Source organism: Hyperoodon ampullatus (assembly GCF_949752795.1).
Source record: "Hyperoodon ampullatus genome assembly, chromosome: 15".
Taxonomy (NCBI): domain Eukaryota; kingdom Metazoa; phylum Chordata; class Mammalia; order Artiodactyla; family Ziphiidae; genus Hyperoodon; species Hyperoodon ampullatus.
Genome location: NC_136928.1, coordinates 1126989 through 1139001, shown reverse-complemented (window position 1 = coordinate 1139001; position 12013 = coordinate 1126989). Strand labels below are relative to the sequence as shown.

Here is a 12013-nt window from a genome sequence, read left to right as displayed (position 1 = left end):
GGAATAGCCACCTGTTCCTAATTTTTTAAGGTTTTTAAAAATAAGACTGGATGTTGCACTTTATTAAACACCATTTTTAAACTATGTATGGAAATAAACACGATCATATTTTTCTTAGATATAGTAACATAGTAAACTATATTAATATATTTCAATACTGCACCATTTCTGCATTCCTGTAGATGATTTTTTTTTTTTTTTTTTTTTTTTTTTTGTCGTATGCGGGCCTCTCACTGTTGTGGCCTCTCCCGCTGCAGAGCAAGGCTCCGGACGCGCGGGCTCAGCAGCCATGGCTCACGGGCCCAGCCGCTCCGCAGCATATGGGATCCTCCCGGACCGGGGCACGAACCCGTATCCCCTGCATCGGCAGGCGGACTCTCAACCACTGCGCCACCAGGGAGGCCCCCTGTAGATGATTTTTTAATATGAGCTGGATCCTATTGCCAATACTTTATTTGGGATGTTTAATAGATAGTCATAAGTGAGACTGGTCTGTAGTTTTTCTTTCTGTGTAATGTTTGCTGGATTTTAGGATCAATATTACATTATCTTCACAAAAAGAATTTGGAAGGATTTTTTTTTCTTTCTGTGGTATAAAATGGTTAAAAAACTTTAACAATCTGTTCCTTAAAAGTTTGGAATTATTCCCCTGCAAAACCATTTGGTTCCAGTACTTTATTTTGGGGGAGGGTACTTCTTTCATAACTTTCCCTATTCCTTTTATGGGAAATGGCAGGTTTCTATCACTTCTGAATTCACTTTCGGTAATTATATTTTCATGGAGAATTATGCATTTCACATAAGTGTGGTTACTTTCTCCTTATCTTATTTTGGGTATATGTGCCTTCGCCCCCTGCTCTTTTCCAAAAACTAAGTTAACTAATGGCTGATCTATTTCCTATTTTTTCCCCAAAGAACAAATTTGGATTTATTCATTTGTTCTACCATTTTCTATTTTCATATTCACTACTGTTTGTTTTTATTTTTATTATTTCCTTCCTTTAGCTTTCCTTAAGCTTGTTTCTTCTTTTCTTCTTGAGTTGCTTGCTTCATTTATTTTCAGTTTTCCTGGTTTACTAATATAATTTAAAATAATGAAATTTATATTTTAAAGATATGAATTTTTCTCAGCATTAACTTTTTTTTATCACATAGGTTCTGATATGCAGTGCTTCATTATTATTATTCTCTAGATATACTGCAATTTTTGCCTAATTTCCTCTTTGATTCAAAAGCTATTAAATAGCTTAAAAATTTCCAGGAGGTAGTGACTTTTTGTTCTGTATTTGCTATTTATTTCTAGTTTTATTGCATTGTATTCAGAGAATGTTGACTGATCTACTTGTACTTTTTGGAATTCATCAAAGTTTTGGGGTTTATTTGTGGCTTAACCTATGGTCAACTTTTGTGACTATTCCATGAGCACTTCAGGAAGGTGCAGACTTCTTTCATACATATCATTACATTTCTTTAAAAATTTTTGATACTATGTTATTTGGTACACTGGTATTCAAAACTGATATACTCTCAATAGACTCTCCCTCCAACAAGCTCTCTTACTGAATATATTTCTTATGCTCCTCTTGATAATGCTCTACTCTTCTCTGCTTTGTGTCCTAGCATTAAAGTGCCATTCTTAGTCGTGTTTAGTGCTTTTTGCTCTAAATTCAATGATGTCTGATATTAAAATCATGCTTTTTGTTTTTTTATTACAGGGGTGCACTTGCCTAGTATACCTTTGTCCTTCCTTTTATTTTCAACCTTTCTGAATCACTTTGTTGTAGTCTCTTGAATACAGTAGAATTTTGTTCTTCAATCAAATCTGTTTTTAAAGTACTTTAATAGGTAAGTTTAGTTATTTTTAGTTATATTATTTTAAGGTATACACTGTTTTCATAGCTTTTGAAAAATCACTATACTGTGTAACTTTGTTTGCCCTATATATGTTTCCCTTGTCATAATTAGAAAGGTTTGTATTTGTTTTAGGGGTTATCTTTATAATTCCATGTTTATATAATTCCTCTAAGTTATTTCTTTAACAATATCCATTAATGAGAGATGAAAATCTCCACTATACAATAATAAAATTTGTATATTTCCTTTTCTTACTCTCCCCACCCTCCTGCAGCACTCAATTACAGTTTATTATCTTTATTGGAGTTTACCTGAACACTATTCAATATAATATATTCTTATTATTTGCCGGTTTTAAATGATTCTATTGAAGATCAGAAAGTAAGGATAAGAAAATAAATGTAATAGGCAAATTAGACCACTACTGGTCCTCAAATACCATTGTAGATCATATGTGATTTAAGTAACTTCTTTGTTCTCATGAAAAGGTAAAAGAATTGGTAAAATCTTCACAGTAATGGAATTCTTCTGAAACTCTGCTTTGAGAGATTAATCATTTTGGTCAAATTTATTTATATTAAGGGCACAATAGATATAAAAGGAATTCTAATATTTTAATTATAATTCCTTTGTCAAGATTTCTCATAAAAAGTTCAGAATTATTTTATTATACTCATAAATTAAATATGAGGAGATAAATTGAGGTGTTCAACTCAGGCAAGATTTCCTACCTGCTGTCTTCCTCCAATTACATTTTGAGCTAACTCTGCAGATGGAAAACGTCAGATACTTATATAGGTCAGAGAAAATGGATTTAAGGTAATATTTTTTTCTTTAAACAAAGATTGGACTGTTCTATACATAAGGTAATGGCATTGTTTCAGTGATTTTCTTGAGCTTTTGACCGTGGTTGAACTTACTGTTCGTTTGGATGGAAATTTTGGCTGGCAATTTTTCCTGAGTTACCAGAGGCTGTTTTTAGTCTAGAACTGTCTGTCTTTCCTAATGGAGTGGATAAGGGATCAGGGATTCATCTAAGGCCAGATGTACTGAGGAGTACCAGAGGCATAGAACATAGTGAATTGAAGAAGGTAATGAAATCCTTTTGCCTTTGTTTGGGACATGAGCTCATCTCCCAAAAGGCCTCCTATGCTGAATATCTTCATTTGCCCTTCCAGATCACTCTCAACTTTTCTTTACCCCTATTGCCTGACAGAAGATAGATATCACAGCCAAATGTGGTCATGGGACAGACATGCACGAGGAAGATGGCACAACAGAGGAACACACTTGCTGTGTGGCGGTAAACATCAGTATCACCTTCACTCTGTCCTCAGTGTACTTGTAGGAAACTCCAGTTTTATGGAGTGAGAGTTATACATTGTGTTTATCCATTGACCAGTTAACAGACATTTGCAGCTCTGTTGTTTAGTGGGTACGCATTTAAGATTGCTGTCTTTTGTTGGATTGACTCTTTTTTTTTCTTTTGGAAAAAATTTTTTAAAAATTATACTTGATATACAACGTTGTATTAGTTTCAGGTGTACAGCAAAGTGATTCAGATACAGTTGTGTTAGTTTCAGGTGTACAGCAAAGTGATTCAGATACATATATATGTATACACACACATATATATTCTTTTTCATATTCTTTTCCATTATAGGTTATTACAAGATATTGAATATAATTCCCTGTGCTACACAGTAGGCCCTTTTTGTTTATCTATTGTATATATAGTAGTGTGTATCTGTTAATCCCAAACTCCTAATTTATCCCTCCTCCCTTTCCCCCTTTGGTAACCATAAGTTTGTGTTCTCTGTCTGTGGGTCTGTTTCTGTTTTGCAAATTCAGTTTGTATCATTTTTTTTAGATTCCACACGTAAGTGGTATCATACAGTATTTGTCTTTGTCTGACTTACTTCACTTAGAATGATAATCTCTAGGTTCATGTTGCTGCAAATGGCATTATTTCATTCTTTTTTATGGCTGAGTAAAATTGTATATATATACCACATCTTCTTTATCCATTCATCTGTCGATGGACACTTAGGTTGCTTCCATGTCTTGGCTATTGTAAACAGTGCTGCTATGAACACTGGGGTGCATGTATCTTTTCAAATTAGGGTTTCCTCCAGATATATATGCCCAGGAATGGGATAGCTGGATCAAATGGTAACTCTATTTTTAGTTTTTTAAGGAACCCCCATACTATTCTCTATAGTGGCTGCACCAATTTACATTCCCACCAACAGTGCAGGAGGTTCCCTGTTCTCCACAACCTCTCCAGCATTTATTACTTGTAGACTTTTTTTGATGGCCATTCTGACTGGTGTGAGGTGATACCTCATTGCAGTTATTTGCATTTCTCTAATAATTAGCAGTGTTGAGCATCTTTTCATGTGCCTGTTGGCCATCTGTATGCCTTCTTTGGCGAAATGTCTATTTAGGTCTTCTGCCCATTTTTTAAATTTATTTATTTATTTTTAATATTGAACTGTATGAGCTGTTTGTATATTTTGGAAATTAAGCCCTTGTTGGTCACATCATTTGCAAATAGTTTCTCCCATTCTGTAGGTTGTCTTTTCATTTTGTTTATGTTTCTTAGTTTGATTAGGTCCCATTTGTTTATATTTGCTTTTATTTCTTTTGCCTTGGGAGAATGACCTAAGAAAACATGGCTACAATTTAGGTCAGAGAATATTTTGCCTATGTTCTTTTCTAGGAGTTTTATGCTGTCATGCTTTATATTTAAGTCTTTAAGCCATTTTGAGTTTATTTTTATGTATGGCATAAGGGAGTGCTCTAACTTCACTGATTTACATGTTGTTGTCCAGCTTTTCCAGTACCACTTGCTGAAGAGACTGTCTTCTCCATCGTATATTCTTGCTTCCTTTGTTGAAGATTAATTGACTGTAGGTGTGTGGGCTTATTCCTCGGCTCTCTATTCTGTTCCATTGACCCGAGTGTCTGTTTTTGTGCCAATATCACAGGTGTTTTTTTCTTTTTTTGTGGCTGCACCACACGGCATGCAGGATCTTAGTTCCCTGGCCAGGGATTGAACCCGTGTCCCCTACTGTGGGAGTGTGGAGTCTTAACCACTGGACCGCCAGGGAAGTTCCCAGGCTGTTTTGATTACTGTAGCTTTGTAGTATTGTCTGAAGTCTGGAGGGAGTGGGGGGGCGGTGGTTATGCCTCCAGCTTTGTTCTTTTGCTTCAGGGTTGCTTCGGCAATTCTAGGTCTTCGGGGTTCCATATAAATTTTAGGACTATTTGTTCTTGTTCTGTGACTCTTTTTATCATTATGTCTACATAATTTGATATATTAATAACGTTTTGATTGTTATCATGTTATATCTTTTTCCATCCTTTTACTTTCAACCTACTTTTATTGTGTTTGAAGTTAGTTTCCTGTAGATAGGATATAGTTGGGTCATGCCCCCACCTCCGCCAATCTCTTTTATTTATTTATTGCCACACCACGCAACTTGTGGGATCTTATTTCCCCAACCAGGGATTGAACCTGGGCCCCTGTCAGTGGGAGCACAGAGTCCTAACCACTTGACCACAGGGAATTCCCTCTTTCTTTTAATTGGTGTATTAAAACCATTTACATTTTAAGAATAAATTTATTTATTTTATTTATTTATTTTTAGCTGCTTTGGGTCTTCGTTGCTGCATGCGGGCTTTCTCTAGTTGCGGCGAGTGGGGGCTACTCTTCGTTGCAGTGCATGGGCTTCTTACTGTGGCGGCTTCTCTTGTTGCACAGCATGGGCTCCAGGTGCATGGGCTTCAGTAGTTGCAGCACGCAGGCTCAGTAGTTGTGGCTCGCGGGCTCTAGAGCACAGGCTCAGTATTGTGGTGCATGGGCTTAGTTGCTCCGTGGCATGTGGGATCTTCCCAGACCAGGGATAGGTGCCACCAGGGAAGCCCATAAAACAATTTACATTTAATGTAATTATTGGTATGTCAGCCTGTTGATTTATTTGTTGCTTTCTGTTTGTTCCCTCAGTTTTTCATTTCTCTGTTTTCTTTTACCTATCTTCCTGTGGGTTAATTGAATATTTTCTTAGAATTTCATTTTGATTGATCTATAGTGTTTCTGAGTGTATCTCTTTATATAGATTTTTTAAGAGGTTGTTTTAAGTATTGCATTATACATATACATCCTTATCACAGTATACTGGTGTCAATATTTTACCTTTTTGAATGAAGTGTAAAAACCTTAATTTTCTTTAAGTCCTTTTATCCTCCCATTTATAATGTAATTATCCTAAATAGTTCCTCTAAATACACTAGCACTAACAACCATATCAGACAATGTTATAATTTTTGCCTCAATTGTCAAATATAATTTAGAAGACTCTAGAGAAAGTCTATTATCTTTATTCATATTTTATTCTTTCCACTCTTCTTCCTTCCTTCTGGATATTCCAAGAGTCTTTCTTTTATAATTTCCTTTCTGATTCAAGAACTTCCTTTAGCCATTCTGTTAAGGTAGGTCTGTTGGTGACAAATTCTCTTAGTTTTCCTTCATCTGAGAATATCTTGATTTCTGATTCATTCCTTAAGGATATTTTCACTGGATACAGAGTTCTAGGTTAACAGTTCTTTTCTTTCAGCATTTGAAAAATGTGACACTTCCTCTGGCCTTCATGGTTTCTAATGAAAAGAATCTATCATTACTTTATTGTTTCTCCCTTATAGGTAAGGTGTCAGTGTCCCACTCTCAAGAGTCTTTCTTTGTCTTTAGTTTTTAGAATTTTGATTATGATGTGTCTTAGAATGGATTTCTTTACGTTTATTCTGTTTGGGGCTCCACCAGCCTCTTGAATCTTTAGGTTTATAACTTTTGCCAAATTTGGGAATCTTTCAGTGATTATTTCTTTAAATATTTGTCCAGCTCCACCCTCCTGTCCCTTTCTTCTTGGACCGTGATGACATAAATGTTAGCTCTTTGTTATAGTCTCACAGATCCCTGTGGCTTTGCTAATTTTTTTTTTCCAAGTCTCTTTTCTCTCTGTTGCTGAGATTGGGTAATTTCTATTCTGTTTTCAAGTTCCTCTGTCCTCTCCATTTTGCCCATCCATAGTAGATTTTTGTTTTTAAAATTATGGGTATTGCATTTTTCAGCCTAAAATTTCTATTTGGTTTTTCTTTATACTTCTATTCCTTTGGTGAGACTTTATATTTTTCCATTTGTGCAAGAACGTTCATAACTGCTTGTTGGAATATTTTTATTATGGCTGCTTCAAAAGCATTTTCAGATAATTCTAACACCTGTGTCATCTCAGTATTGGTGTCTGTTGTCTTCTCATTCAAGTTGGGATTTTCCTGGTTCTTGATAATCATGAGTGATTTTTTTTTTTTTTTTTTTGTATTCTGGACATTTGGGGTATTATGCTGTAAGACTCTGGATCTTGTTTAAGTCTTCTGCTTTAGTAGGCCTATTTTGACACTGCACCAATGGGGGAAGTGAGGTTTCCACATAATTACTGTCAGGTTGGGGTGTGACTCTATTTGGCCTCTAACTACATCCCAGAAGGGAGGGTGCCTTGTTACCTCTGGGTGGGGGTGGAAGTTCATCTTCCTCATATGCCCCCCCACTGACATGCTGGGGGTAGGTAAGCTTCATTACCATTAAGCTTTCCACTAGGAAAAATGTCCTAAAAGTCCTGGCTTCCCACTAGGCCTTCACTGACACCATCCTGCCTTGGAGATAAAAAGATGCCTCACTGCCACTTCCCACATGGCATCCTCTGACACCACCTCAATAGGGAGGGGGAGAGATAGAAACCTTGTTAATGTTGGATGGGTTGGAGGGAGTCCAGGCTCCCACATGGCTTCCATGGACACTATGTGGGAGGAGGTCTTATTCACACCAGGTAGGAATCAAAAGTCCTGGCTCTCCATGAGGTCTTTTCTGGCTATCCCAACAGCATGGCTGTCTTAGGAAGAGGATTTACTAGAACCTCTGAAGTCTTTCCCACCCCTGAGATTCTGAACTTTGTAAAGGGGAGAAAGTGAAGATCTGAATTTGTTTGAGGAGGAAAAGAGATAGTTGTCTATGTGTGAGAGAGCTTTGTAAAAGCATTGCCCTTAGCCCAGCCTTTGCCTTCTGAAACCCTAGGGGGAGTTTCATCTAAGTCCTATATGGAAGTATAGAGAAAAAATATTTTCATATTTCTGCACAGTTGGGGCTTTCTGAGCAAAAAATCCTGGAACCTGGGTTAAAGGACAAGTCTTAGAAACTTAAAGGGAGATAGAGTAGCCAGAGATCTCTAAAGAAATTTAGAGATTTACTTCCCTGTGTTTACATTTCAAAGAGGGATGAAAGAGGTCAGTTGCTTACATTCCAAAGGACTGTAAATGCCAAATTTTCTCTCTCTCTCTCAGGAGTGGAGGTGGGGGGGGGTAAGATGTGGCCTATATATACTCCCATATTAATAATTTTGGGGTTCCTCTTCTGCAGTACAAATCCCCCATGTGTAGGATGACATCGGGCTCTTTCTGTTGCCTGTGGGGTATTGGGTATGGGGAATGGGCACAGTTATTACTGTAAGAATAAAAACTGTGATCTCTGCTCCAGAAACCTCATATCTGCTTTCAGGATAAAATGAACAAATATAGATATACTCACCACAAAGGGGAGGATGCACTCGTGCTGATTTTGTACAACGTATAAGCTGAAGAGGGACATGCGGCTGGGGCCCATCAAGCTGCAGGCTAGAGAGAAAAAATTCTGCAGAGCCTCACAGAGGTTGGAGCAGAGGTCAGCCCAGGACGGTAGAGCGATATGCACAATGAGAAGCCTTGGAGGTTGCTGGTAAATCTGCATGGAATTAGACGGCCCTTTACTAGTAGTTTGCCCATGATACATGGCAGCCAGACCAGGGGTGGAACTGTAGCCACCAGTTAGATATTCTCTACACCTATAGGGAAGAAAAGAGAAATCATTGGCTTTCATAAAACTGAAAGTTGAAACAATGCACACAGGTCTAGGGGACTAAGTCCAGAAAAGAGTCAAACTAGGTACTAACTCAAGCTTCTCTAGGCTATCCCATCTTAACAGCTGCCAAGGGATCTAGATGTTTGCCTATAATGTAAGGCTGAGAATGCTTAGAGATGTTGAGTGGAACTAATCAAAAAGTCAAACTTCAGTCTCAAAGTAAGCTATCTGCCCTCATGACTTTGTTTCTTGATTGGCATTGTACTATATTATAATTTGTTTCTATGACTGCCTCTCATAATGTATTGTGAGCTTCCCAAGGACAGAGAACCTGTCTTGTCAACTCTATTTATCAAAGGTTAGCAAAGTGTTTATTTGGTACATAGTAATTCTTAAAAATGAAAATATAACCACATTTTCCCCTTCAAAACCCACTCAAGACCCTTTATGACTTGACCTTCAGCCTTATTAGAGGCTTTGTTTACCTCAAGTTTTTTACTGAAATAAAACCAAATATACCATTCACTTCAGTGCATTTGCTCTTGCTGCTTTCTCTACCTCCAACATCTTTGCCTTCTTTCTTTACTTGCTACTTACACTTATCCCCAGGGCTCAGGTTTGGAAAGGAGAACAAATGAGAACTTGGAACAAACATCAGGAATGAGAAGGGAACATCATTATAAACCCTCAAACATGGAAAAGGTTACAAGAGGATATAATGAACAACTTTATACCAGTAAGTTTAATAAAATGGACGAATTCCTAGAAAACCATATTTAACCAATACGAAATCAAAAAGAAAATTTAAAAACCTAAATAGTCTATAACCACTGAAAAAATTTAATTGGTAGTCAAATATGTTCCCACAGGTAAACTACAGGGCCACATGATTCCATTGATGAGTTCCATATTACTCTCAAAGACCAAGAATTTCAATCTTAAACAAATTCTTGCAGAGAATAGGAGAGGAACACTACTCATTTAATTTTACTAGGTTAGCATAACCTTTGATACTAAAATCAGATAATTTTTTTAAGAAAAAATATTATAGAACAATCTCATCCATGAACTTAGATGTAAAAATCCTAAGCAAAATATAAGCAAGTTGAAAAACAGCAATATATAAAAGGAATGACACATCATGACCAAGTTGGGTTTATCTCAAGAACACAAGGTTGACATAGCATTAGAAAAAGTCACTGTAATTCATCACGTTAAAATATTAAATGAGAAAAATTATATGATCATCTCAATAGATGCAGAAAAACAATTCATACATGATAAAGAATCAGTCTTAGTAAACTAGGAATAGACGATAGGAATAATCTGATAAAATATGTTTACAAAAATCTAGAGCAAATTTCATTCTTAATGGTGAGGCTGAAAGTTTTCCATCCAAGACAAGGAGACTGCTATCATCACTTCTATTCAACACAGTAGTGAAGGTAGCAATAAGGCAAGACATAAATAAAAGGCATTGCAATGGAAGAAATAAAACTGTCATTGTTTGCAGATGATATGACTGATTGTTTATATAGAAAATCTAAAAGAATCTACAGACTTTATAATTTCATACTTTTCCCCAAAGGTCCCATCTTTTTAAAATTTTATTCTTAGAGATCTGTTTTTTTAAATGTTAATTTATAATGACATCTTCTTAAATTGCATTTTTGTTTTGTTGCTAATGTATAGAAATAAAATTGATTTTTGTATAATGATGTTGTATTGCACAACACTGCTGCACTCTCTTACTAGTTATAATAATTTATCTGTAGATCCTTTTTGTTTACAATCATTAATCTGTGAATAACGACATGCACCAGAATACATGAACGAAGTCAGATCATAGCAGCAAAAAGACTATTCATAATAGTCTCATTCACAATTACCCCAGATTGCAAACAACACAAATTTCAATCAATATTAGAACGGATAAATTCTGCTATATTCACACAACGATGAAAATGAATGAACTAGAGTTACATGCAACGACATGGATGGCTCTAAGAAACATAATACTGAATAAAAGAGCAAGATACAAAGAATACATATAGTATGATTCCATCTACATAGGTTTTAAAGACAAGCAAAAATATATTGTTTAGGAATGTGTACATTATGCTAAAACTATTTTTAAAGAACAAGGAAATGATTATCACAAAAATTTAGGTAGTGATTTTTCTCTAGAAAGGAAGGAGGGCTTTATTAGAAGGGACAAAAGGGGAGTTTCTGGAGTGTTGGCAATGTTCTATTTCTTGACCTTTATTGTGGTTACATGGGTGTCCACTTTATAATTATTAAAGTATATATTCATATTTTATGAAATTTTCTCTAAATTGTTATATTTAATAACAAAAATATTTCAAAAAAACATTAGGACAATCATAAAAGAATATATTTTTTAGATTAAAAAATATGTCTCCACCTCTGGGAACTGAAATGATTCTGTACTACTGTGTTTTAGCTAAAGAATGCAGGGAAAATAAAAGCGTCTTTGATTTCCCCTGGGTCTAAGAGAAAGATGTCAATATTTATGATAATTTTCAGAAACACTTTGGAATTTAGGATTTTTATAAGTGATCCAAGAGTGCATAGATAGATGTGTTTCTCAAAATGAATCTGTGAAGTTATTCCCCTTCAAACTTTCCTTTTTGGATAAAGGAAGTCAGCATTTGTTCATTCAACAATTTTTTTATTGAGCTCCAGTTGTGTGCTCTGTACTGCTGAACAAATAAATAAATGAATATGCTAATCTATTGAGAGTAATCTTGAACTAGAAATTCAAATCAACGAGTAATATATTTACCAAGAAGGTACATATCGTAAGTATCTCTTAACTATACTTTTAAATCAAGTACCTGAGACCAGTGCAATGCTGAATTTCAGGCTGACACACAGATTCACAGACAAACAAGCACCCAGACAACGGCCTTATTCGATGCAGAATGAGCTTCTATGTCCCCTGTCTACCTTCCCTAAAATCTGAAACTCTTGTCATTTTAGAGTATAGGCACTTCTTATTTTGCATGGTTCCAATATACACAAATCTCGGTTACTACAATTTACTTAATTAAAGTCAATCCCCCATCAACACGGTTCTAATTTCAGTTACCATGGAATATTAACTATAATTACACAAAAGTAAAAACCACAGCTAGCTCTTTAGCCCACAAATCACTACATAAATAACAGATACACATCATGATCAGTGAT

General features: G+C 35.8%; 1 protein-coding gene across 1 annotated transcript in view; it reads right to left on the bottom strand.

Annotated features, from left to right (window-relative positions):
* M1AP (meiosis 1 associated protein) overlaps positions 1 to 8731 on the bottom strand; it is a gene marked incomplete at both ends in the record, with an annotated part of 74522 nt that extends 65791 nt beyond the window's left edge. Inside the window, one exon of the mRNA XM_079721472.1 lies at positions 8492 to 8731. Within this exon, the coding sequence (XP_079577598.1) occupies positions 8492 to 8731 (240 nt within the window). The remainder of the gene's footprint in view (positions 1 to 8491) is intronic.
* Positions 8732 to 12013: the final 3282 nt, after the last annotated feature.